At 53.0% G+C, this 21,878-nt stretch overlaps 1 protein-coding gene across 9 annotated transcripts in view; it reads right to left on the bottom strand.

The window, feature by feature from the left end:
• The window catches only part of LOC116647155 (NADH-cytochrome b5 reductase-like), a 24,473-nt gene extending 2,595 nt beyond the window's left edge, over nt 1-21,878 (bottom strand). The window contains exons 1-8 of one of the 9 annotated variants that reach the window (XR_004302292.1): nt 21,793-21,878; nt 18,657-18,948; nt 17,643-17,791; nt 14,733-14,820; nt 10,920-11,066; nt 7,230-7,433; nt 3,347-3,649; nt 1,664-1,732 (exon numbers count right to left, since the gene is read on the bottom strand). Coding sequence is in view for 8 of the 9 variants with exons in the window: in XM_032428323.1 (XP_032284214.1) it covers nt 3,446-3,649; nt 7,230-7,433; nt 10,920-11,066; nt 14,733-14,820; nt 17,643-17,791; nt 18,657-18,944 (1,080 nt within the window). In the remaining variant the exon portion in view is untranslated. The other 8 variants (XM_032428353.1, XM_032428347.1, XM_032428323.1 and 5 more) reach the window with 8 other exon arrangements.

Below are 21,878 nucleotides of genomic sequence, written 5' to 3'. Positions count from 1 at the left end.
GCTATGCGTTATTTTACTGGATGAATATAGAACAATTTATTTCTCTATTCTCTTATTGATGGACATATGGGCAGTTTTTATTTGCTATTTCAAATGGTGCAGCAAAGAAAATCTTTATACGTGTCTCCTGGTGCACTAACGTGTCACATATAACCTTTATAACAACTGCAGCATGTTGGAATTTGTGCATCCCAACGTCACCTTGTACAATTGCCTAATGTCTTGGAAGCTTGGTTTTCCTCATCAGTGGATTGGGGTAATAAAATAGCGTGCATCTTGGGGACAATACGGTGCTTCAACATAGAGGAGATGCATTTTGCAACCTGTGAAGTACTCCATGTATATTCCCTGTTTATTATGCGGGTATTCGACATTCAGGATGTGCTGAGCACACTCTCACACTGGGGACACAATGCACAGGCCCCAAGACAGCCCCATGATGTGCTCACCTGCGCATGAGGCAGGCAGAGCCGCCGCCGCAGCAGGATGCACAAGAACCTGCTGGCCGACCTGGCCTGCAGTGGTGGAGGCAGGCGTGACTTCAGAGGGGAAGGGATAGTGAGCTGAGTAAGTCCTCAGGGGACGAGGAGCCCAAGGCGAGTAGAAGAGGGGAGGGCGGGAGGGTGGCCCAGACCCAGACCCAGAGGGTAGCAAATGGGAAGGGCCGTACTGACACGGGCGCAAGAGCGTTGGGGCAAAACCTGAGAGCTGGAGGCGAGGGGCCAAGGACAGAAAGTAAGTCTGGAGAGGCAGGCAGGGTTGCGACGCTGTATCCTAGGGCAACAGGGAGCCACTGAAGGATTTTCAGCAAGGGAGTGACAGGCTCAGATCTGCAGGAGATCTGCTGTTCAACACTGTCCCTCCAGTTGACAATAATGTACTGTGCACAAACTCTGTTAGGAGGGTAGCTCTCATGTTAAGTGTTCTTTTCTTTTCTTTTTTTTTTTAAGTGTGATGAGGTTTAATTTTTTTCTAGAGAATGGAGAGGGGTTGTGGGAGCCTAGGTGAAATGCTCTTAAACTGTCCTGGAAAAGTCAGGGAAGGCTTCCTGGAGGAAGAGGCATCTAGGCTGGGACTTGAAGGATGAATAGGAGTTGGACCACACACAGGCTCCAAAGGCCTTCCAGAAAGTGGTCGCTTTTCTGTTCAGAGAGTTGCTGCTATTCTTTTCTTCGATCTCCTGTTGAGTTCATAGGTGTTCAGAATGGTTTGATCCCTATCTAGCTGAATTCCTGGAACCAGACAAAATTTAGGTCTCCTACTCCTCTGCCATATTGCTCCTCCTCTCTCTCATGTTAAGTGTTCTTATCAGAGTTGCAAAACCAGGTCTGGTGGCAGTATGGAGGGCGTGAGGGGAGAGGCTGGGAGACCATCGAGGGGAACATAGAAGTGTTGCAGGCAAAACACTGAGGGGGCCAAACTCAGGCAGGTGTCCTTTGGCTGCCATCACCCCGACGGCATGCCCCCCCCATGCCATGCAGTGGGTGTGGCTTCATCAGGAGGGATGGGCAGAACTGGCTAGCCGACAGAGGCTTGCCTCCAATTCAGACAGTCCATCCTCACACACCCCAACCGGTCCTCTTCTAAGGCTAACTTACCATCTTGCAAGGCAGGAGCTTTCCAGTCTCTGGACGATATGAGCCTTTTGGCATACTGGTATCAAGGGCATGGCTGGGTCTTCACCATTGTCCCATGGTAAGAGACCCCACTGTATCCAGACTGTATGGATGCCCTGTGAGGTGAGGGGAAGGGGAGGGTGACACATTCTAGGACAAGAGGGGCTGATGGTTATCACGGAGTGGCTGTGTCTAATGTCTAAATACCCAACATACAAAATGGGACAAAGACACAAAAGAACCGCCCCAGACCCTCATTTCTTACGTGGGGACTCCCTACCACCCCTAAGTCTGAGTGTGAAACCTCTGGCACTGTCCCCCAGATGCCCACCAGGGTTATTTCCTGGACATGGGCCAGCTTGGAGATGTGCCTGCAACTTTTTGGGCCGTGTGTGCAGGAAAACCCTCTCACAAATGGAGGTGACTGCAAACCCTGATATATCAATGGGATGAACACAGAACTGCTCTGGTTGCAGGGAGCCTGGAGACCCCGTGTGGCTGTCCCCTCATTGCTGCCTTGCCTGGAACCCTAGTGTCCTACAGAGCCCGGTGTGAAAATCACCGGTTACCCAACTCTCCATACAGGCGCCACCAGGGGACCTGGCTTCTCATGCCAGCTCTGCGGCAAACTGTTTGACCTTGGGCACGTCTCTTCGCCTCACGGGGCCTTGCTTTCCCCGTTCGCACAATGAGTCTAATAGACGGGATGCTTTCTGGAGTCCCGAACTTTAATTTCTGGTGTGAGGAGGGCTGTGATTTCACGACCATAAAGTTCTGATTCCATGGTCCTCTGATTCTGAGATTTCATGGCTTAGTATTCCCGCCCGCTGCCAGCCCCAGCTGAGGCAGCACGGTGGAGGCCAGGCGGTGGAAAGCAGGATTCATTACGAGCGCCGGGTCCGAGGGGAGGGCTTGCCCCACGCAGGATGGAGGGGCGCGGTGGGGAGGGCAGTGGGGGTGGAGCGGAACCAGCAGCGGCTCAGTGGGCAGAGCAGGGAGAGGGACCCAGGTCTCCTGACTCCTGCTCTATCTTTAGATCTCCATAGCAACCGTCACCAGGGCTCCGGAGCTGAAGGCGGGCTGAGCTGGCTGCCTAGCGGAGCGAGGGGCGTTCGTTTCTGTACCTCTTTTGCTCAGGAAAGGACTCTGGGCTGGGCTCTTGAGCCCGGGAAGGGAGACTGAGAGCGAAGCTGTTTGCAGCAGGAAAGGCCTGGGCCCAGTACAAAATAAAGGTAGTCCAGGGCCCACCTTGCCCGGAGAATGTCATCAGGTCGCAGAACCCGAGACCGCTGTGTCAGGCTTGAGGCACAGGAGGAACATGAGGCAAGTTCCTCCTCCAAAGAGCTCTTAGCTACCCCTATGGTCATTCCCTAAACACTCCGCAGCAATGCAGCTGAGCCAGCCCTGAGGCCACAGCAGGACACGCAGCTTCCAGGGAAAGCAGGTTTTAGAACAGGCATTTCTAGGGCAGGGTGGGGTGGGAGTCCCAAAGCCCTCCAATCTGAGGCACCTGGGAAGCTCCTCCTGCACCTCCTCCAGCCGGCTTCTACTCATCCTGGGCTTGGCATGGACCGGGCTTTCTCCCTGGAGTCCTCCCGGACTCCCACGCCCCTTCCCTGGGGCTCCTGCCGCCCCATCTTCCCTCCACACAGCAAGATGTCTGCCTGAGGGAGGTGGCAACCTCGTGAGGTAGGGGAGAGCTGCAGGTGCACAGAGGTAAAGACATTCACCTAAGGTCACCCGGCCAGTGAGTCTCCTGACTCCGGTCTGTGCTTCTTCCAGTGTTCCAGTGGCAGGACCGGGCCTGGGCTTTGGAAGGGAGGCCAGGGCTAGAAGAGGAAGTAGGAGTCCTTGGCCAGGCCTGCGCACAGCAGGCACCTGGCCACGTCCTTGGTAAACTCGGCTGAGCCACAGACCAATGCAAACGGCTTTCTGCGACAGGAGCCAACCAGCTCTTCAATCAGGCCCTGGGCCAAGCGGCCAAAGCGGGTCTTTTCCCGGTAACTCCAGGGAAGCTTCTCCAGGGAGTTCTCCTGAGACAATGAGAAATCATGCGGGTGACTACTGGGAAGTCTTCAGAGTTCACGTGGATCACTGTCGAACGAGGAAACTGAGGCAGAGGGGTGGGAAGGCAACCTTCAGCTAGCCCTACCACAGGCCAGGGACTTCTTGGCACCGGGGCTCTGATTACCCTCATAACAAGCCCGGGGGCGGGGGGATGCGTATCCTCCCACAACAGGGGAGGCACAGCGAGGAGGGGGCGCATCCCAGGGCACGCAGGGAGGCAGGCCCCACCAATTCTCGCTGCCTCTCGGGGGCCACTGCCCCCGTCTCTCCAGGGGGATGTTTTCTCCCCAAGACTGGGGGTCTCCCAGCACCTTTGTAAGGCTGCCTGCCACCATCACCCTGGGAGCGTAACACGTGTTCATGCCCTTACTGACGGAACAAGTACTGACTGAGGGCCACTCTGTGCCCGGCACGGTGCTTGGCACCGGCATGTGGCGGCTGCTCGAATCAGACAAGCCTCCTGGTCCCACTCCAGCTGCGTATGTCGGGGACCCGAGGCAGCAGTGCCTTAACCGAGGGGGGCATGCTATTTCTCACATAAAAAGGCTGGAGGTAAGATTCCAGGGTGCACAGTGCCCGAGTGACCCAGGTGTCTCTCTTTCTGCTCTTCTAGCCTTCGCTGGTGGCTTTCATCTTCGGGATTACGAAAGAAAAGCTCCACCTCCAGCTTACTTGGCGGAACTTCTCTTTTTTAAGTGAACGTTCCATTGAAGTACAATATGTATAGAAACAGCACACAAATCAGTAAGTATATGTAGTCTGGAGATTTCTAACGGAGATAAGACACCATGCAACCAGCATCTAAACAAAAAAAACAGAACAGGACCATCCCCTCTGCAGACCCTATTAAGGCGAGCTTTTAGCTTCTGGGGCTAAGCAGAGAGATGCGAAGGAGAGAGGGGGCTGGAGTCTAAGCTCTGCCACCATGTCCCAGGTGAGTGGCCCTGACTTCTGTGAGCCACTGTGACAGGTGTAGGCCTCCCCTCGGGCACACTCACAGAGCCTCGGAGGCCCGTGCCGCAGAGCTCATCTGACTCCAGGGGCCCTCTAAAGACACCACTACAGTGCTCACAGGGGGTCCGCTCTGATGATCTGGATCTTCCCACGCTCCGTCCATGCTCTGACCCACCCAAAGGGTCCTTGCAGGCCAGCGGCCTCCCCTCCCAGTTCCCACAGGCTAGTTCAGGTTGGCATAGCCCCCCTCCCCCAACTGCACACCCAGAGATGCGGTGGGTCTGGTTGCTGCCCAGGTAGGGTGGGGGACCCATAATCAGGGATGGCGCCGCAGGGTAGATGCTGTCAAGGAGGAGAGTCCTGGCTATGACAGCAGAAACACCTATGCCAGTCTGGGGGCTCTGGAGAAGTTTCTGGGATAGAGTCCCACCCCAGCAGAGAGATGTGAGGGGTGGGTGGGTGTTCGGTGAGCAAGTGGGGAAAAGTGCTCCTGGAAGGGGGAACAGCACCAGCACATGCAGGCCTGGCAGCCAGAAGAGCACGGTGCCCTTGCAGCGTGACCAGCAGACCAGTGGTGCTGGGACACGCTGGGAGGGTGGGCCAGGAGATGAGCCCACGTAGGTTGGTGCAGCCGTGCGGGCTGGTCCGTCATCCTGAGAGTGGTGCGGAGCCAGGGAAGGGCTGGAAGCAGGGTGGCGGTGGGGGTCAGTGTTGCCCTTTTGGCTGCAAGATGAAGGGCCAACTGGCAGGGAGTGGCTGAGGGGGAGATCTGTGGGGCCGCTGTGGCTGCAGCCCGGGCAGGCCAGGGAGCATCCTAGGTCAAGGAGGCACCTCCCAGTCCATGGCCCCTCACCTGCCCCTGCCTTTGACAGCCAGCCCACTTACCTGCCCAGTCCCAGGCCACTGGCATCATCAAAGCCCTGAGCCAGGGCTGAGGGCCCTTTATTGCTGGTCAGCTTTAACTCTGCCCTCAAGCCCAGGCTCAATGCCAGCTCCTCTGTGAAGCCCTCCCTGCTTGCCGCCGGCATCCTCAGCACCCTCCATGTATCACCTCTCCCTGTGCTGTCTTATACCAACAGGCAGTGAAAGCAGGGCGTCTGGAGCAGGACCACCGGGGTTCACACCTAACTCTCCACCAACTTAGTCAAGGTTCTTAATCTCTCTGTGCCATCTCTATAAAACGGGCATGATGGCAGGACAAGCCGCCTAAGACTGTGGTGGGATTAAATGATTTAGCACACAGAGTGCCTAGAACAGTGCCAGGCACGGAGAAAGTGCTCAGTGAAGCCACCCCTGCGGCTGTCTCCCCACGGAAAGGCGAGTGCCTGGAGGGCAGGGGGCAGGTCCTCTTCATTTCCCTATCCTGGGCACCTGGCATGCGGTCGGGGAACAGGAAGGCTGGTCAACGGCTGGGTGATTCTGCCACTCTTCCCACCTCCCTTGAGCTGGCCCTCGAGCGGAGCTGACAGGGCCGCCCCGGGCACACAAGAGTTGGGCTGCACACTAGCCTTTGCCTCGTACCCTGGCCTTCGGCACTTCCTGCTGCTGCAGATGCTCACCTAGCATGGCCCTCATGGTCACGCCACCGAGCCTCCTGTCCCATCAGAGGCCCACAGAACCTGGTCACTGAGGATCCCAGACCCCTGGTACTGGGGAGGGAAACCCAGCTTCCTGACACCCCCCACCCAGTCATGATGGGGAAGATCATGCCAGTCTTTAGGGACACTCTAAAGCTGCCTCAAGTAGGAAACTGATGAGAAGGGTGCTCCAAAGTACTGGGCAGTGAGGCCGACCCTGAGCAACACAGACCGGAGGGGAGGCCCCAGCAGGGAGCCCAGCCCTGGGGGCGCACGGAAGAGAAATAAAGCTGCAGACCAAGGGGAAGGCAGCTCAGGGCCTGGCTTGGCATAAGGAATGAGATGGGCCCTGACTGTGGAAGAGGGGAGGGAGCGGGCAGGGTGGCCGGAGTGCATGCAGGGAGGAGTCCGAGGGGCAGGGTTGCTTCTAGTTCAAGTACCTGCAGCCTGGAGAGTCTGGAAGCAGCTTTCCTCCCATGCAGGGACAAAGTGCTGGGGGAGGGGCCTGGATAAATGCGGTGACCCCAGATCCGCTTGCTCACCAATCACTGATGGCGTGCGTGTCTACTCCGTGCCTGGCACCCTGCCAAGCACCGAGGAGCGCTTGGTGATCCAGACACATGATCCCCACCCCGAAGGAGCTTATCCCGGCCTTGGGGACATCTGCGGCCTGGCCCACTGACTCCACACGCAGGCCCCCAGCCTGTATACCTGGTGAGGCCAGGGGGTAACTGGCAGGCAGTAAAGCATGGTGGGGAGCTCCAATCCTGGCTTCACCGCAGCCAGCAGCACGGACAGGCCAGCACCTTCACCTCTCGAGCGTCAGTTCCTGCATCCACACACACCAAACGGAACCGGACCTGCCTTCCTTGCAGGCACAGGGTGGCAGTTCCCACTGGCAGCAGGGATTCCTACTACGGCCCCCGGGCCAGGGAGGCCACAGCAGATCCTCAGGACGGGTGCAAGGGGCCGGCACAGTCTCAACCAGGGAAGGAAGTCAGCACGCTGGGCTCACCTGGCTGAGGACAAAGAAGGTTCGGACGTTCCAGAAACGGGCCTGCTCCTGGAGGAAGGTCTTCAGGTAGATGCCCTCAAAGGTCTTAAAGCAGCTGACCAGGGTGACAAAGGTCTCGTCCTCTGCATTGTCTGTTATGCTCTGCAGGATCGGCACCATGGGGGCCAGGCCAGTGCCTGAAGCCAGCATGAGGAGCTCACCATACTGGGGAACAGAACGGGGAGATGGCAGGTCTCAGCCCACCCACAGCACAGCCCTTCCTGGGGGTCCCACCCGTCTGAGGTCCCCTCTCTACGTCCTCTTATGAAAGTCTACAGCTTGTGAGGTCTGTGTCACAGAAATCATGGAATCTGGAGGCTGAACGGGAACATAAAATGGTGTAGCCCATCCTACAAGTGGCTCAGTTGCTCTCCTGTCCATCGCCACAGGACTTTGCTAACACACTTCTCTTGACAGGAAGCCCACTACCTCCCAAAGCAGTTTGCTCTGTTATAGGCTGACCCCCCTTGCCAGAGAGGTCTTCCACCTCACGCTGAGCTGAAACCTGCTCCCGCCAAAGCCTAGTCCACCACCCCTATCCCAGCTCCGCCCTCTGGGCTGCCTTCTCTGCCCCAGGGCAGCCCTGTAGAGATCTGAGGGCCCTGGCATGGATCCCTGAGCCTGCTCTTCTCCAGACTGAGATACTTACTGTACATAAGTGCCCAACACAGTAAGAACCATGCAATGAAAGTGAATTTCTTCCCCAAGAGGCCCCAATTCCATCAACCCATCACTGAATCCACGAAGCCATCTCCTGGCTCTAGGTCTCTTTAAGAGGCGTGATCTTCTTTAAGGTCAGTGCTTTAAAGGGTAGTGCCTGCCCTATGCAGCAAGGTAGTCACCTCCTTCATTCTAGAGATTAGGCCTCTGAGAATGCAGTCCAGGTTTCCACTAGCTTTATCGACAGCTAATGCGTGTCACATGCCTGCAGGAAATACTTCCTCGAGTATCAGTCATGCAGACCTGGGTCTAAATCTTCAGCCATATGATCTGCCCAAGTGCTTTCACTTCTCTGAGCCTTGGTTTCCTCATGGGTAAAAAAAATAACAGCCCCTCCCCCACAGTAGCATGTGCCTCAGAATTGTCGTGGGGATTAAACGAGATGCCATCAAGATGCCTGGTGCGAATCCTGGTGCTCCACACAGTTCGACTCCTTCCCTCATTGAGCCCTGCTGCTGGCCGCAACACCCTGTCCTGTGTGCGTGTCCCCAGCCTCCTGGTCCCCAGTGTGCGTGCTCCTCCTCTTTCTCCCACCACCACTCGCAGTCTCTTCTGGACAGTCTTCCCCGAGCCAGTAGCATGTGAGGGGTCCTTCCTTTGCATCCCCACAGTCCTCTGTGCCCCCTCCTCACGACACCGGTCATACCGTATTGCTACCATTTGTGTGGGCGTCTGTCCCCCATCACATGGTGAGCTTCTGGAGGACAGGACCTTGTCCGCCCCATGTGTGGCCCCACATGGAGACCTGCGAATGTCTGGAAGGAACGCACAGACAGATGCTCACATGCCAGCCTCACAGCAGCCACAATATCCATCTATAATGAAGACAACTGCAGAGTAGCAAGACAGGGCCAGGGAGAGGGCCAGAGCAGCCCTGCGTCCCCACGGGCGCAGAACCACGCCTCAGCCTGTCCCAGCAGCCAAATGTTTCTGTGTGAGATGCCATCTCTTCTCCCTCACTGCCTGGCCCTACAACCTCCCGGGATAGGAAATGCAGGGGCTCTGCAAGGGGGGTTCTGTGGATGCAGGGAGGCCCCACCCAGAAGGGGCAGTCAAGACAATGTGCATCAGGTGTCCCCTCTAGGTCAGGGGGAAACAGGGACAATCCCGGTCCCTGCTCTCAAGGGCCTGGGGAACACGGGGACAACCTCAGACCCACACGACTATAGGGGCCCTGCACGTCACATCACACTGAGTAAAGAACTGGGTACGAGATGATTAATGGCAATTGACACTCACTCACAGTATCAGGGAGACAACAGGGGGTGGTGGGGACTGTGGTAAACTGGTGAGTACATGAATGCTCCTTCTAAAGGAGGAGTCGCTTTGCAGATTCTGGGATGTATCTGCAAATGTCCCTTTGAAATGACCCTTGCTAAAATGCAAGCCTAAGCAAGGTTGACACTAGGAGCACGCTGCTGAAGAGTATTACAACCTACACACTGTACATGTCTGTAAAGCAGGGGTAGCAGACCCAAGAGCTGTGGTGAGGAGAAAATAAAATTTTAGCTTGGCAAGTGTGAACATCAGAGCCTGGCCCAGGTACGCAGCACCACACACGTGTCTCATAGTGTAACAATACTATGGTGGTGGGTGCATGCACTTGTTACACACATGTCCATGGGCATGTACACGGGTGTCTCACCCGTGTGTGGAAGGGGAGCTGGAAAGTTCTCTGCCAAGGCAGTGAGACTGGTGTCACCGAAAGGTCCTCGCCAGAAAGCTGTGTGTCCTGTGCCCCAGGACTTGACGTACCGGGACATCAGCCCAGTTGGGTAGGACTGGGAGCACTGGGTAGATGGCCTACAGGTGTTCTTTCTTTTCTTCTTTTGCCTCTCTAAATCTGATTTTTTTTTTTTTTTTGGTAATGTAAATGTACCGTATTTGTAATAAGAAAAAACCAATAAAACTATTTTTATATTAAACAAAAATAATGGGGAGAAAGGAATGATTCATTCTTTTTCATTTGCTTTTCTTTTGCTTTGTTTCCTAATTATAAAAGTAATAGGTGCTCATTGTGGATGACTTGGAAGGTATAATGAAGAAAACAAAAATCACCCATAATTCTACCACCCAGAGCCACTGACATTGCATTGCATTTTCTTTTCATATATTTTCTGTGCATTTAAACTTGGTTTCCCAACCTGTTGTATGTTCAGTTTTGTTATATGCTTACAGCATAAGCATATAACATCATTTATAAACATAATTTTAAAATCCGGAATAATATTCTATCAAGTACCTGTAACCCAGTGCACTTAACTGTTCCCCTGCGGCTGGATATTCAGTTTCCTCCAATTTCCTGCTATTACAAGTAAAGCCTCCACGAACATGTGCACAAGAGGCAGCATTTGGATGCTTTCCATAAGACAGCCTTCCAGGGGCGGAATTACTGGGTCACAGGATTTGGAGATTCTTAAGACTCTTGGTACACACTGCCAAGCTGCCGTCCAGATATGCACCAACTGATGAGAAATTGCTAATTCTTCCCGGGCCCATCAGGGAAGGAGATGAACATGCCAGGAGGATGAGGGGAAGAGCCTTCAGGCTGGGGAGCAGTGGGCTCCCGAGCAGAGAGCTATGGGGTGTATTTAAGAGAGTGGTCTCCATGGTTTTGTAGCTAGAATGTAAAAGTGGAAAGATAAGCAGAGGGTCTGATGGCATAGATGTCCTGAGTACCAAGTACGTGAGTGTGGATTTTCTAAGCAATGGGCCACCCCGGATAGTTCTAGAGCATATGCAGGCAGTTTTGTTTCTTAGTGCCCATTCCGTCTCCTCCCATGTCCAACCTCAAGGACGCTCTTGGGATTGGGCTTGGGCTCAGGAGGAATGGCACCAGTGCAATTCTACAGCCTGACGACACATGGAAACCATGGTCCTGGAGGCTCAGGCAGGAGGCGTCTCCCGAGAGCCTAGTGTGCTGGCACTGACCTGGTTTGCTTTATAGAAGAAATCGCCGAAAGGTCCTCGCCAGAAAGCTGTGTGTCCTGTGCCCCAGGACTTGACGTACCGGGACATCAGCCCAGTCGGGTAGCACTGGGAGCAAACACAGGGAGACCTCACTGGAACACGTACACGCTGCCAATACAAACCACGTCAGCCATTGATGTGCAGCCCTGCTGGCAGGCCGAGCACCTGGCAGGTGCTATCTCAGAGCATCCTCCTAGTCACCCCAGAGCTGGGACTGTCATTCCCAATGTTCAGATGAGGCCCAGAAGCTTCTCCAGAAGGGAAATGGTGAGACTGAGATAAGAACCACAGGACCGACAGCCTTACCTTCAGAGGTCTCAGACCCACACGACTATAGGGGCCCTGCACGTCACATCACACTGAGTAAAGAACTGGGTACGAGATGATTAATGGCAATTGACACTCACTCTCAGTATCAGGGAGACAACAGGGGGTGGTGGGGACTGTGGTAAACTGGTGAGTACATGAATGCTCCTTCTAAAGGAGGAGTCGCTTTGCAGATTCTGGGATGTAGTTTGTGGGGCTGATGATGCCCTATCTTCTGATTCTCTAAGAGGGGCAGGAGATCCAAATTTTCATGTAAAATCTCCCATCTTTGAAATGTCAGAAATTAATTCTAAATTTTAAAACACTGTGTAGGCCCAAACCAAATATATTTCTGTGCTGCAATCAGTCTGCAGGCTACTCATTTGCAACCTCTGCGTTACCTGTCACTGTCTCCTGGCTGGCTAAAAAAAGTAAAGGTGGTGGAGGGGATTCCTTCATGGGGGTGGGCAGTCCACATTTCCTGCAGGCCTGCCCACTCTGGGCCAGGCACCATGCTGAGGCTGCAGGGAAGACAGCTAGACCTTAAGCTCCATGAAGGCAGCCAGTGCCTGCACCTTGGGAAAGACTTATAAATATCTCAATGAATGAATGAATGAATCAATCAATCAATCCAGGTTCAAGACCTCTCCTCAAGGAGCTCACAAACTAGGAGCGATCAAAGTTTCATACATTCAAGGTAGAGACTACCTAATACCCCATGAAAAGGACAGAATGCTGAAAGAACCCTGAGGAGGTACAGTCACTTCCAATGGAGTAGGATCAAGGATGGCTTCCTGGAGGAGGAGGCATTTGAGCTGGATCTTGTAGGTTAGGCAAGACTGCATTCACTAGGGACACCTCAGTGTCTACCTTCGGCTCAGGTCACGATCCCAGGGTCCTGGGATCAAGTCCCTCATCAGGCTCCTTGCTCAGTGGGGAGCCTGCTTCTCCCTCTGCCTCTGCTGCTCCCCCTGCTTGTGTGCTCACTCTGACAGATAAACAAATAAAATCTTTAAAAAAAAAAGAAGATTGTATTCACTAGGGATAGGAGCAGGAAGGCAAAGAGGGTTCTGGGCATCAGGTGTGGTATGGTCAAGGTAGGACAACCCAAGACACAGGAATGTGAGGGGGAGGGGGAAGCTCTGATAGGACTGGAAGGGTGTCTGGAGTGAGAATATAATCAAGTTTGAAGGAGACTGGGCTTTGGTCACCAGACATGCTTTTAAGTACCCACAGCTACCTCTGGTAGCAGCTCTGACTTCGTTGGGTACCATATGCATAAAGCAAGGGAAGTCCTCAGCCCTCCTGCAAGAAGTCTGGGTGGGAGGTTACAGTTCTCCTAACTTGCTGGAGGCTTGTCTCCGAGCACACCTGTTTTCTGGCCCCAGTCTTGGGGGGAGGCCCAGCCCCAGCTGTGGCTTGAGCGGCCCTGTGGCACAGAGAGCACTCAAGGAGAAAGGAAGGATTCTTCTGTGTCTCCAGCACCCACACGGAGCCTGCTTCATACATACTTGTTAAACAGGGCTGACATTGAACTTCTGTTCTCCCGCGTGGGATCACTTTACCCAAGGGGCCTTGGGGCAGTGACATCATCACTCTGAGCTTCAGTTTCTTTATCTGTAAAGTGGGATAATATGATCTACTCTGCAGGATGGTTATGAGGTTATGAGGTTGAAAGGAGATGATGAATATGAAGAGCTGGAAAGAGTGCGTGGTGCCCAGAAGGTGCCTGAGAAATGGGAGTTCCTCCCTCTCATCCCACATGGGAGGGAAACCTAAAAAACCCGCCTGCCTTCCCAATTTGCAAAGACATTTCCAGCTCTTCCCAGCCAGCGGCTTAGGGATAATTAAGCATCTCTCTAAAGAGAGGCTTTCCGGTAAACGAAGGAGAAAATCAGCCTTGCAGCTGGGAGAGCTCCAGCTGCCCTGAAGAACTGTCTCCAGGCTTATCCTTTCAACAGAAACACACCCAGACAAGCAGCTTGGGGAAGCAGGCCATTTGGAGAGGATTTGTGGGATCTCCCAGACAAACAGTTGCGTGGAGAAGGGACCCCATCCAAGCTTCTGTGTGAGGGAATAAACACTCGGGCTTTGACGGCAGTCAGGGAAGGCAGGAGCCAAGACAGTGCTTGGGGCCTGGAGTCAGGAGGCCAGGCTCACTCACCGGCCACACTTCTTACTCCCTGTGGAGCCTGGGGCCTCCTGGGGTCTCAGTTTGCTTATCAATGAAAGGAGAATAATAATCCCCATCCTACAAGGGTGATAAAGGATGGGAAAGCTATTCTTAAATATCAGTGTTCCCTAGAATTCTGTTTGGGAAATGACAATGTCGACTATATATTAGGTTGACCTGTATGAAACCGCTGTTTCTGTAAGTCAAAAATGTTAGAGTATCAGAAGTTTCATGTACTTCAATCTAATTTTTTTTTCCACGTAATTGGATCTTCAAGACCTCTTATACATCCAGTGCCGAGTCCTTGGGTCCTGGGGGGGTTGGGGGGGATTTGTACCCAGGCCATTTGTTCATCTCATCTCTGCCAAGGGCCCCACCCACCTCGGCTGCCCCCACGAGCACCCCTCCTCCTGCCCGTCAGACTGGGTACAGCTCCCACAGACCCTGTCTCGCCCCTCCTTGCCTTTGGTCATCTGTCCAGGCTGAGGCCTGGAATGCCACTCCCTGCCACTGTCAATTTGTATTCCTTCTTCAAGGCCCAACTCCAATGCCCCGGCCCTTGTCTACTCCCTGAGAATGGGCTCAGGGTAGTTCCGTTCACAAGGTGCTCCACGCCCCACCTTCTGCCTGCTCACGCCCTTCTATTCCGGGACAAGCGACTAACAGCTCTCCCAGCTGTGCCTCCTTTGCCATTGTGCGCGCTATTCCCACCACAGAGAGCTTTGTCCCCACCCTTCCCTCCTGGTTCTCCACTCCTTCACTTCAACACGCAGCTCAAACTCAGCTTCTGCTAGGAAGGCCTGCTGCCTTCCCTGCACCCCAGCTGCCCTGAACTGGGTTGGGGCCTCCTGTCACGGCATCTATCCCATCGTCCTGCCCTGCCCTGGTCTAGCCCCCTGTCCAAGGGTGGGCACTGTATCTGACTCCTCTCTGGAGCCCAGCAACCAGTGCACAGCAGGGACCAGGCGACCTGGCTGCCCCTTCCCTGGGGCCTGGGGCTCGCTCTCCATGAATAGCTGAGAAAGCGCGAGGGAACAGCATAACCTTTCTCAGTCTGAGCCTCCTTTTCCTAAAATCGGTGTCTGTTGGGGTCTCAGCTGGCAGCCCCCCCCACCCCGGGAAAGAAGGAGATGGGAGAAGGCTTCCTTTACTCTCCCTGCTCTTTCCTCAAGCCAGCCTCCTCCCATGTGAACACTGGCTTTTCCCATATGGCTGGGCACCGCCCCATCCTGACCCAGCTGCCAAACGGAGTCCAGTCCATACCATCTTAAGGGCACCCGCGTGGGTGAGCTCACCTTGATTAAAACTTCAAAGTATCCTTCTGCGTTGGCAGGGCTGATGGGCGTATAGGCTCTCTGAATTTCTAAGCCATCCACCTTCCCTCTGGGAAAGAGAAGTATATGGTCAGGCAGTCAGCCAGGCATTCAACAATATGCCAGGCTGGTGAGAACTGGGGCCTGGTCGTCCCCAGTGGTCCTCTCTGAAGGTGGAGCAGAGGAAAGGGGCGCTGGGCTCCCCCACTGCCACCTGCTGGCTGTGAGACCCAGGCAGGTCACTGATCCCTTAGCTGCCCCTCTGTAAAGTGGGAACAACAATGTGTGTCCCTGTAGTGTGGTTCTACTGGGATCACAGATGGGAAAGTCTTCAAAGAGTCCATTGATGATGTCAGCTGTTTTTAGGACATCACTATGGTGTTTCCTGACCTCTTCTTGACCACAGAATGAGAAAGATAAAGACTGTTAACGTTTATTAAAACACTTACTACCATGTACCAGGAGTGTCAGAATTAGAAGGACCCTCAAAGGTGCCCTAGTCCAAAGCCTGACCTCATGCATGAATCCTCTCTACGATGTTATCAACAATAGGGCCAGGATGATAATCACAAGTAATAATAGTAGCAGCCATGTTGTATTAAATGACTACTATGCATCAAGCATATCGTGCACATTATCTCATTTAACAAATAACAACCCAGGGGCACCTGGGTGGCTCAGTTGGTTGAGTGTCTGCCTTCTGCTCGGGTCGTGATCCCAGGGTCCTGGGATGGAGTCCCACTCCCTGTTCAGTGGGGATCCCGCTTCTCCCTCTCCCCCTGCCCCTCCCCCAGCTTGGGAGCATGCGCACTCTCTCTCTCTCTCTTTCTCAAATAAATAAATAAAATCATAAAAAAACAAACAAAAAAACCTCAAAAACCCCAATAACCCACATGAGGAAACCAAGGCTTAGGATGTTACTTGCCAGAGGTCATACAGCTAAAATTCATCCTTAGCTCTGACTCCAGAGCCGGGTTCCTCACACAACACCTCAGAGCTTCCCAGGAGCACCCAAGCACTCCTCTTTTGAGTCCTACTGTGTGCAAAACTTTCTTCTCGGACATGTGGAAAGATTAAAAAGGCCCCATCCCGAGGCGCCTGGGAGGCTCAGTTGGTTAAGCGTCCAACTCTTGGTTTTGGCTCAGGTCATGATTGGCTCACTCAGGTCATGAGCGATTTGGACTCTGCTTGAGATTCTCACCCTCTGCCCCTTCCCCCCAGTCACGCATGTGCACTCTCTCAAATAAATAAATAAACCTTTAAAAAAATAATAAAAAATTAAAAGGTCCCATCCTAATGCATCAAAAGTGGGAAGCTAGACTAAAATAGTCAAGAAATGCTTAGGGGACAAACAAGGAAATAATAAACACAACCTGTGGCGTGGCATGGATGCAAAGAGCACCGTGACCTCTGCTGTCACACAGGTAAACACGGACATGCTCCAGACGAAGGGACCACTCTCATCCGGGGAGCTTCAGGAGGCCTCCTGGAGCTTTTGCTACCCTCCTGGGTATGAAAGAGGCAGGCCACCAACAGGTGGAAGTGGGGACAGGACAGGAAGGAATTCCAGGCAGAGGGCACAGCCTGGGCAAAAGCTTAGAGGCAGGAAATGCAGAGCAGGCCAGGAACCGGTGAGTGGGTCACGAGGCTGGGGCAAGGCGCAAGTGTGAGGGAGGAGCAAGGAGAACTCGGTGGGAAAGGAAGCTGGAGCCTTGGGAGGCTCCTTGGCTCACCAGAAGGGAGCGACATGGTTAGCTCCATGTGTTAGGAATGTCGCTGGGGCAGCAGAGAGGGTGGAGGAGAGGGGCCAAGCTAAAGGCAGGGAGTGCTGGGCATCCCTGACTTATGGATGGAGGGTTGCATGGGGCTGTGACTTGCCCTGGAGCCACTGGATTAGTGAGCTTTCACGACAGCCAGCCAGGCCACAGGCTGGGCACACTGTGCACCAACACCAGGGGTTGGCATGAGGCAAGTGGCTACAGTGTGACCAGCAGTAAGACACTCTCCTCGTCCTCGGCCCGCTTTCTGGCTCCTCCCCTTCTTGCCAATACCACAAACGCTGGAGTTGCCAGGGTTCAGTCCTCTGTCCTTCCCTCTTTCCATACCACATATGCCCCCAAATGGCATCCAGGTGCCGGCTGATGACTCCCACACTCACATCTAGAGCTCATCTCTCTCTGCTGAGCCTCACACCCAGAGTCAACCATCTAGCAGATGCCTCCACCTGCAGTTCCCAAAGGGCCTTGTCCCTGAGCAGGTTGGGGGGGGGTGGTGCCGGGGGAGGGAATTAAGGTTGGGGGAGAGGGTAGCCGGGGGCTGGGAAGAGGAAGGACCTTCAGAAGAGTGGTAGAGTGTAGCTGGGGAGCCAGGCTGTCTGGGTTTGAAGTCTGGCTGCAGGACTTATTAACTGTGTGATCTTTGGCAAGTCCCTTATTCTTGAGGACAAGTGTCCTTCCTCTCAACTGGCACTAATATTAGATTAATACCACAGACTCTAGAGCCAGATTGCTGGCCTTCAAATCGTGGCTCCGCCATTTCCTAACTGTGTGACCTTGGGTAAGTTACTGAACCTCGCTGACTTCAGTTTCCTCTTGTGAATAATAACGGTACCTACGTACAGGGTTTTGTGAGGATTCAGGGAGTTCCTAGGTGTGAGCACGCAGAACTGTGCATTGGAGAGTAAATGCCACGAAAGTGTTTGCTGTTACTGTTGCTGCTGTTGGTTGTTATGAAAACACAATCCCAGAATCCTCTGAGTCAGGTAGCTCTACGTTTATCTTAAAGGTGATAAATGGAGGCTTAGGGGAGGCTAAGCAAGTTGTCCTTGGCCACACAGCAAGCAAATGGCAAAGCGGGGCTGCAAAGCTTTGGCCTCCCACTCCCTGAGTGTACCGTAGGATGAGGTGCTGGCCAGGCCGCAGGCTGAACTGGCAGTTCCTGGGTAGTGCAAACCGAACACGGTAAGTGTCCTCGGTGAGTCTGTCCACGGCACTGATGCAGAAGGCCAGGAAGGTCTCTGGGCTCAGCTTGGATGGGCAGCTCTGCAACAGGAAAATACCCAACAGCTAGGACCTGGGGCACAACAGACACCCAAGCAGCCACAAGCACCTTTCTCGCTCCCCACCCCCGACAGGCTATCTATCTCTGTGGGAAAGTTTTCCTTGTAATAGAGAGCAGTCCCGCCTCACCTCCCTTTCATGCTCTGATCTAAGAAGGCCTGAGGTTTTCAGACTCATCTCCCCCTGCTCAGAAGCCTTCCGCGGCTCCTTCAGCCCCAGGATAAAGTGCAGCCTCCCTGGCTGGACACTGCAGGGCCCCGTGGATAAACCTCAAGCCTCATTTTCTCTCCCAGGCATCAGATGCCAAACTTTTCTCTGTTCTCTCAAGAATACCCTGCTGCTTCCTATCTGGGAGTCTTTATTTGCTCGAGCTGTGCCCTTTATCCAGAACACTCATCTCCAATGTATGAAATACCTACTCATCCTTCAAACCTGCTAAAAATCCAGATCTGCAGAATTTAGAAATTGATGGGACCTTAAGATGCTCTAATCCAATATCCTTGTTTTCCATGTGGGGAAACTGAGGCCTGAGTGGTAGTGGCTTACTTGTCCAAGGTCACACCCTGAGCAGAAATTCAGATTCATGTCTTCTAAGTCTCAGCCCACTGCCTTTAACATTCCACCCACCTGCACCTCCTCCAGGAAGCCTTCTCTGAATGTCATGACTCACAGATCTCTCTCCTGTAAAATGCCCAAACCTCATTCACTCCTGGGATGACCCCACGCCCAGCTCTGGGTCAGACTTTGAACCTGGACCTCTCTGCCGTGCAGAGTCACTGTGCAGGGCAGGGGCCAGGCTGACACTGCCACCCCGACCCCTCTTGTCTGAGGAGCAGCCCTCCCTCACCTGGGACTCCTCCCCACTGAGCAGGCTCCTGTCCTTGCTGGCTCGAGCTGCCTCCCACCTTGCCAGCTCCCGGTGATAGAGGTCAAACACACAAGGTGAGCAGCCACTGCCACAGCACTGGGAGGGCAAGGGCTCCACCGGCCGAAGCTGCAGCCAGGCTTCCTCATCGGCATCCTCCTCCCTCTCATCCATCATCAGTGGGGCTTGACCAGCTTGGGAGGGACAACTTGGTGCTCTTCCCAGAACAGGTCTGACTCCGTGCGGCCCTGGGCCCAGGCCCTCCCTCATTGGCCTGAGAGAATGAAAACATGTGGGTTACACTCTGGTCAACCTCGATTGCTCCCATTCTCCCTGAGGCCTGCAGGTGCCAAACTCTGTGTGAGCACTAGGTCAGGGATGAATCAACCCTGAGACCTGCTGCCTGGCAGGGGAGGCAGGCAGACAGGGCACAATGATCAGAGCTGGTGCCTGAAGTTTCCTGACTTCTTCCTGTGCTTCGAGTGCTGGATTAAGCACTTCACATAGAAAAGCTCACTGAATTTAAAAATATTTTAAGCGATAAAATACAACAGTTACGTACAATTTAATAATTATCAAAACTATTTAAAAATAAGTTAAAATGTTAGAAAGGAACACCTTTGTAACTACCAAGTAGTAAAGTACAAAGAACCTGGCTAGTGACCCAGAAGCCCCTCATACGTGTCCCTTCCTGATCACCTCCCATCCCCCACAAAGTAACCATCATCCTGACCTTTGGTATAACCATTCCCTTGCTTTTCCTTAGTTTTGCCACCTTTGCATACAAACTTAACCACTATAGTTCAACTTTGCCCAGTTTTTACCTTTACGTCAACAGAATCATTTCTTTTTTAAATAGTATTTTTTTTAGATTTTTTATTTATTTTTGTGAGAGAGAGAGAGAGAGAGATCGAGCATGAGTGGGGTGAGGGGCAGAGGAAGAAGCAGACTCCCTGCTGAGCAGGGAGCCCGATGCGGGACTCGATCCCAGGACCCTGGGATCATGACTTGAGCCCAAAGCAGATGCTTAACCAAGTAAGCCACCCAGGCGCCCCTTGTATCTGTTTTCTTTCATTCAGGTAAGTCACCCATCAAATTGCTGCATTTCATTTAATCTTTATAATGAGGCTGGTACTAGAGATGTCATTTTTTAAATGGGAAAACTGGGGTCGGGGCGGGGGGGTTAATAACTTACCCAAGGTCACCTAACTCCTAAAAGACAGGGAGGTCCCGTTTCTTGGTTACCAATCACTTCCCATGATTCCTAACCTTTAAGACCTTTTCTACTTTTCCTGCTTCCCACGTCCATTTACACTGGAGCTTCCCATGGTCCCAGAGGATGTTTCCAGTCTCTCCCGACACCATCCATCAGCACACCTGCCACCAGCTCTGATCACACCAGTCTCCCGCTTAGCAACCTTTAACAGCTCCCCAATTGCCTCCTGGCTCAAATCCAGTCTCCTTGCCTGGTGCCCCAGACTCCTTCTGATCAGAACTTGTCCAAATCCTCTTACCACTTGGTTTTAGAAGGGCAGTCCCTCTGTGTGCAATACATCTTTCTCTTATACAAGAAAGGTTTTGGTTTCAGAAAACTTGGTTCTACTGTTCATGAGCTCTATGACTTCAGGAAGGTTTAGCAGGCTGCAACCCCCTTGAGGGCAAGGATGATGTCTTATTCTTTCTGTATTCTACCACCAAGCACAAGCCTGGCATGTGGAAGGCTCCAGTGAATGGTGAGCGCTCATTCAGTTTATAGATAAGGTCTGAGAGCCAGGCACGGTGTTAGGTGCTGGGACATAAGACATAAATAGGACATGGGCTCTCTACCTTTATAGAGCTTGCAGCCTAGCATGGTGTTCTATCAATTCAACCCATTTTTATTTTGTGCTATGGACCAGGTATGTATGGTGAGTGAAGGAAGTCTGGAGCCCTCTTTATGCTTTTTTTACTCCTGAAGTTTTTGCAAGATAAGTGAGAGAAGGGAAAGCTCTGTTAATTGTAAATTGCAAGACAGCATGAGGGTTATTCCTATCAGTATTTGCCTTAAACTTACCTTCTCCGTGTCTTAATTACCCTACTTTCTTTGGTATATTGGAAATTGGCAGGGAAGTTGGCCAAGTCTGTCATGAACTTTAAAGACCTGATTTCTGCCTCCTCCTATCCTCCACCTCTTCAGTCTAAGAAGCACTACCCTTAAGCCAGGTCTTGACACATGCTGTTGTCTCTGGTGGGATGACTCTCCCCACCCTTCAGGCCTTCCTTAAAGGTCACTTCCTCTCAGAGACCTACCCTGAACCTCCCCTTTCTCATTCTCTATCAAGTACTCTATTTATTTCTGTTGTGTATTGATTCATTTAGCATATATTTACTAGTGCTACGCACTGTTCTAGGTGCAAGGGATAGAGCAGTGAGGAAGCAAAACCCCCTGCACTCATAGAGTTTACATTCTGGTGGAAGAGACAAGATCAAAATGGAAAACGCGACATTTAGTGTTAAGTGCTAAAAAGAAAAACAACTGGGGAAAAGAAATAGGAAATACATGTGCGTGTTCCAATTGCTTATTTATTGACTTTACTTGCTTTCTGCCCATACGCTCTACATTCCATAGCTATTTTATTCACCAACGCAAACCCAATGCTCACCACAGCGACTGACACACTGCAAACGTTTGATAAACTGGTGTTGGCGCAAGGAGCAAAGCACACCTCCATAGCTCAGGCCTTGCTTCTAGGAGGCAGAAAGGGAAACACCGAAGAAAAGGGAGGAAACTAGCTCCCTCTTGACGCTGGGAAAGGGGCGCGCAGTCGATGCAGCGCTGGTGTGGTGGGCAGGGCCACTCTCGGGCTCGGGGAGGGGCAGCGGTCAAGGCCCCGCAGCAGTGAGAAGAGGGACGTGAGGCAAGAAACTTCAGTGCATCCACTACGGGCCGGGCGCTGTGCAGGCACGCTAACTTACGCATTTCTAACCCATTTTTACAGTGAGGGACATTGGGGCTCGGACGGAAGTGCCCTGCCCAAGCTTCAGCTGCTTGTAACTGGTCAAGGTTGCCCTAAATTCAGGTTTGAAGTACTGGTATTCTACCCCTGGTCCTATCCCAGCATCTATCAAGACCACTCACCTACACACCTGCGCCTCCCCTCGAGCGATGTTCCTCCAGGTGCCGCCCCCACCCCGGGAGGCGGGAAGTGCCTAGCGGGGTCTCAC

The sequence above is a fragment of the Phoca vitulina genome, unplaced genomic scaffold (assembly GCF_004348235.1).
Source record: "Phoca vitulina isolate PV1807 unplaced genomic scaffold, GSC_HSeal_1.0 scaffold2, whole genome shotgun sequence".
Classification (NCBI taxonomy): Eukaryota; Metazoa; Chordata; class Mammalia; order Carnivora; family Phocidae; genus Phoca; species Phoca vitulina.
The sequence above is the reverse complement of the archived record's forward strand: the minus strand, read 5'-3'. Positions and strand labels throughout refer to the sequence as shown.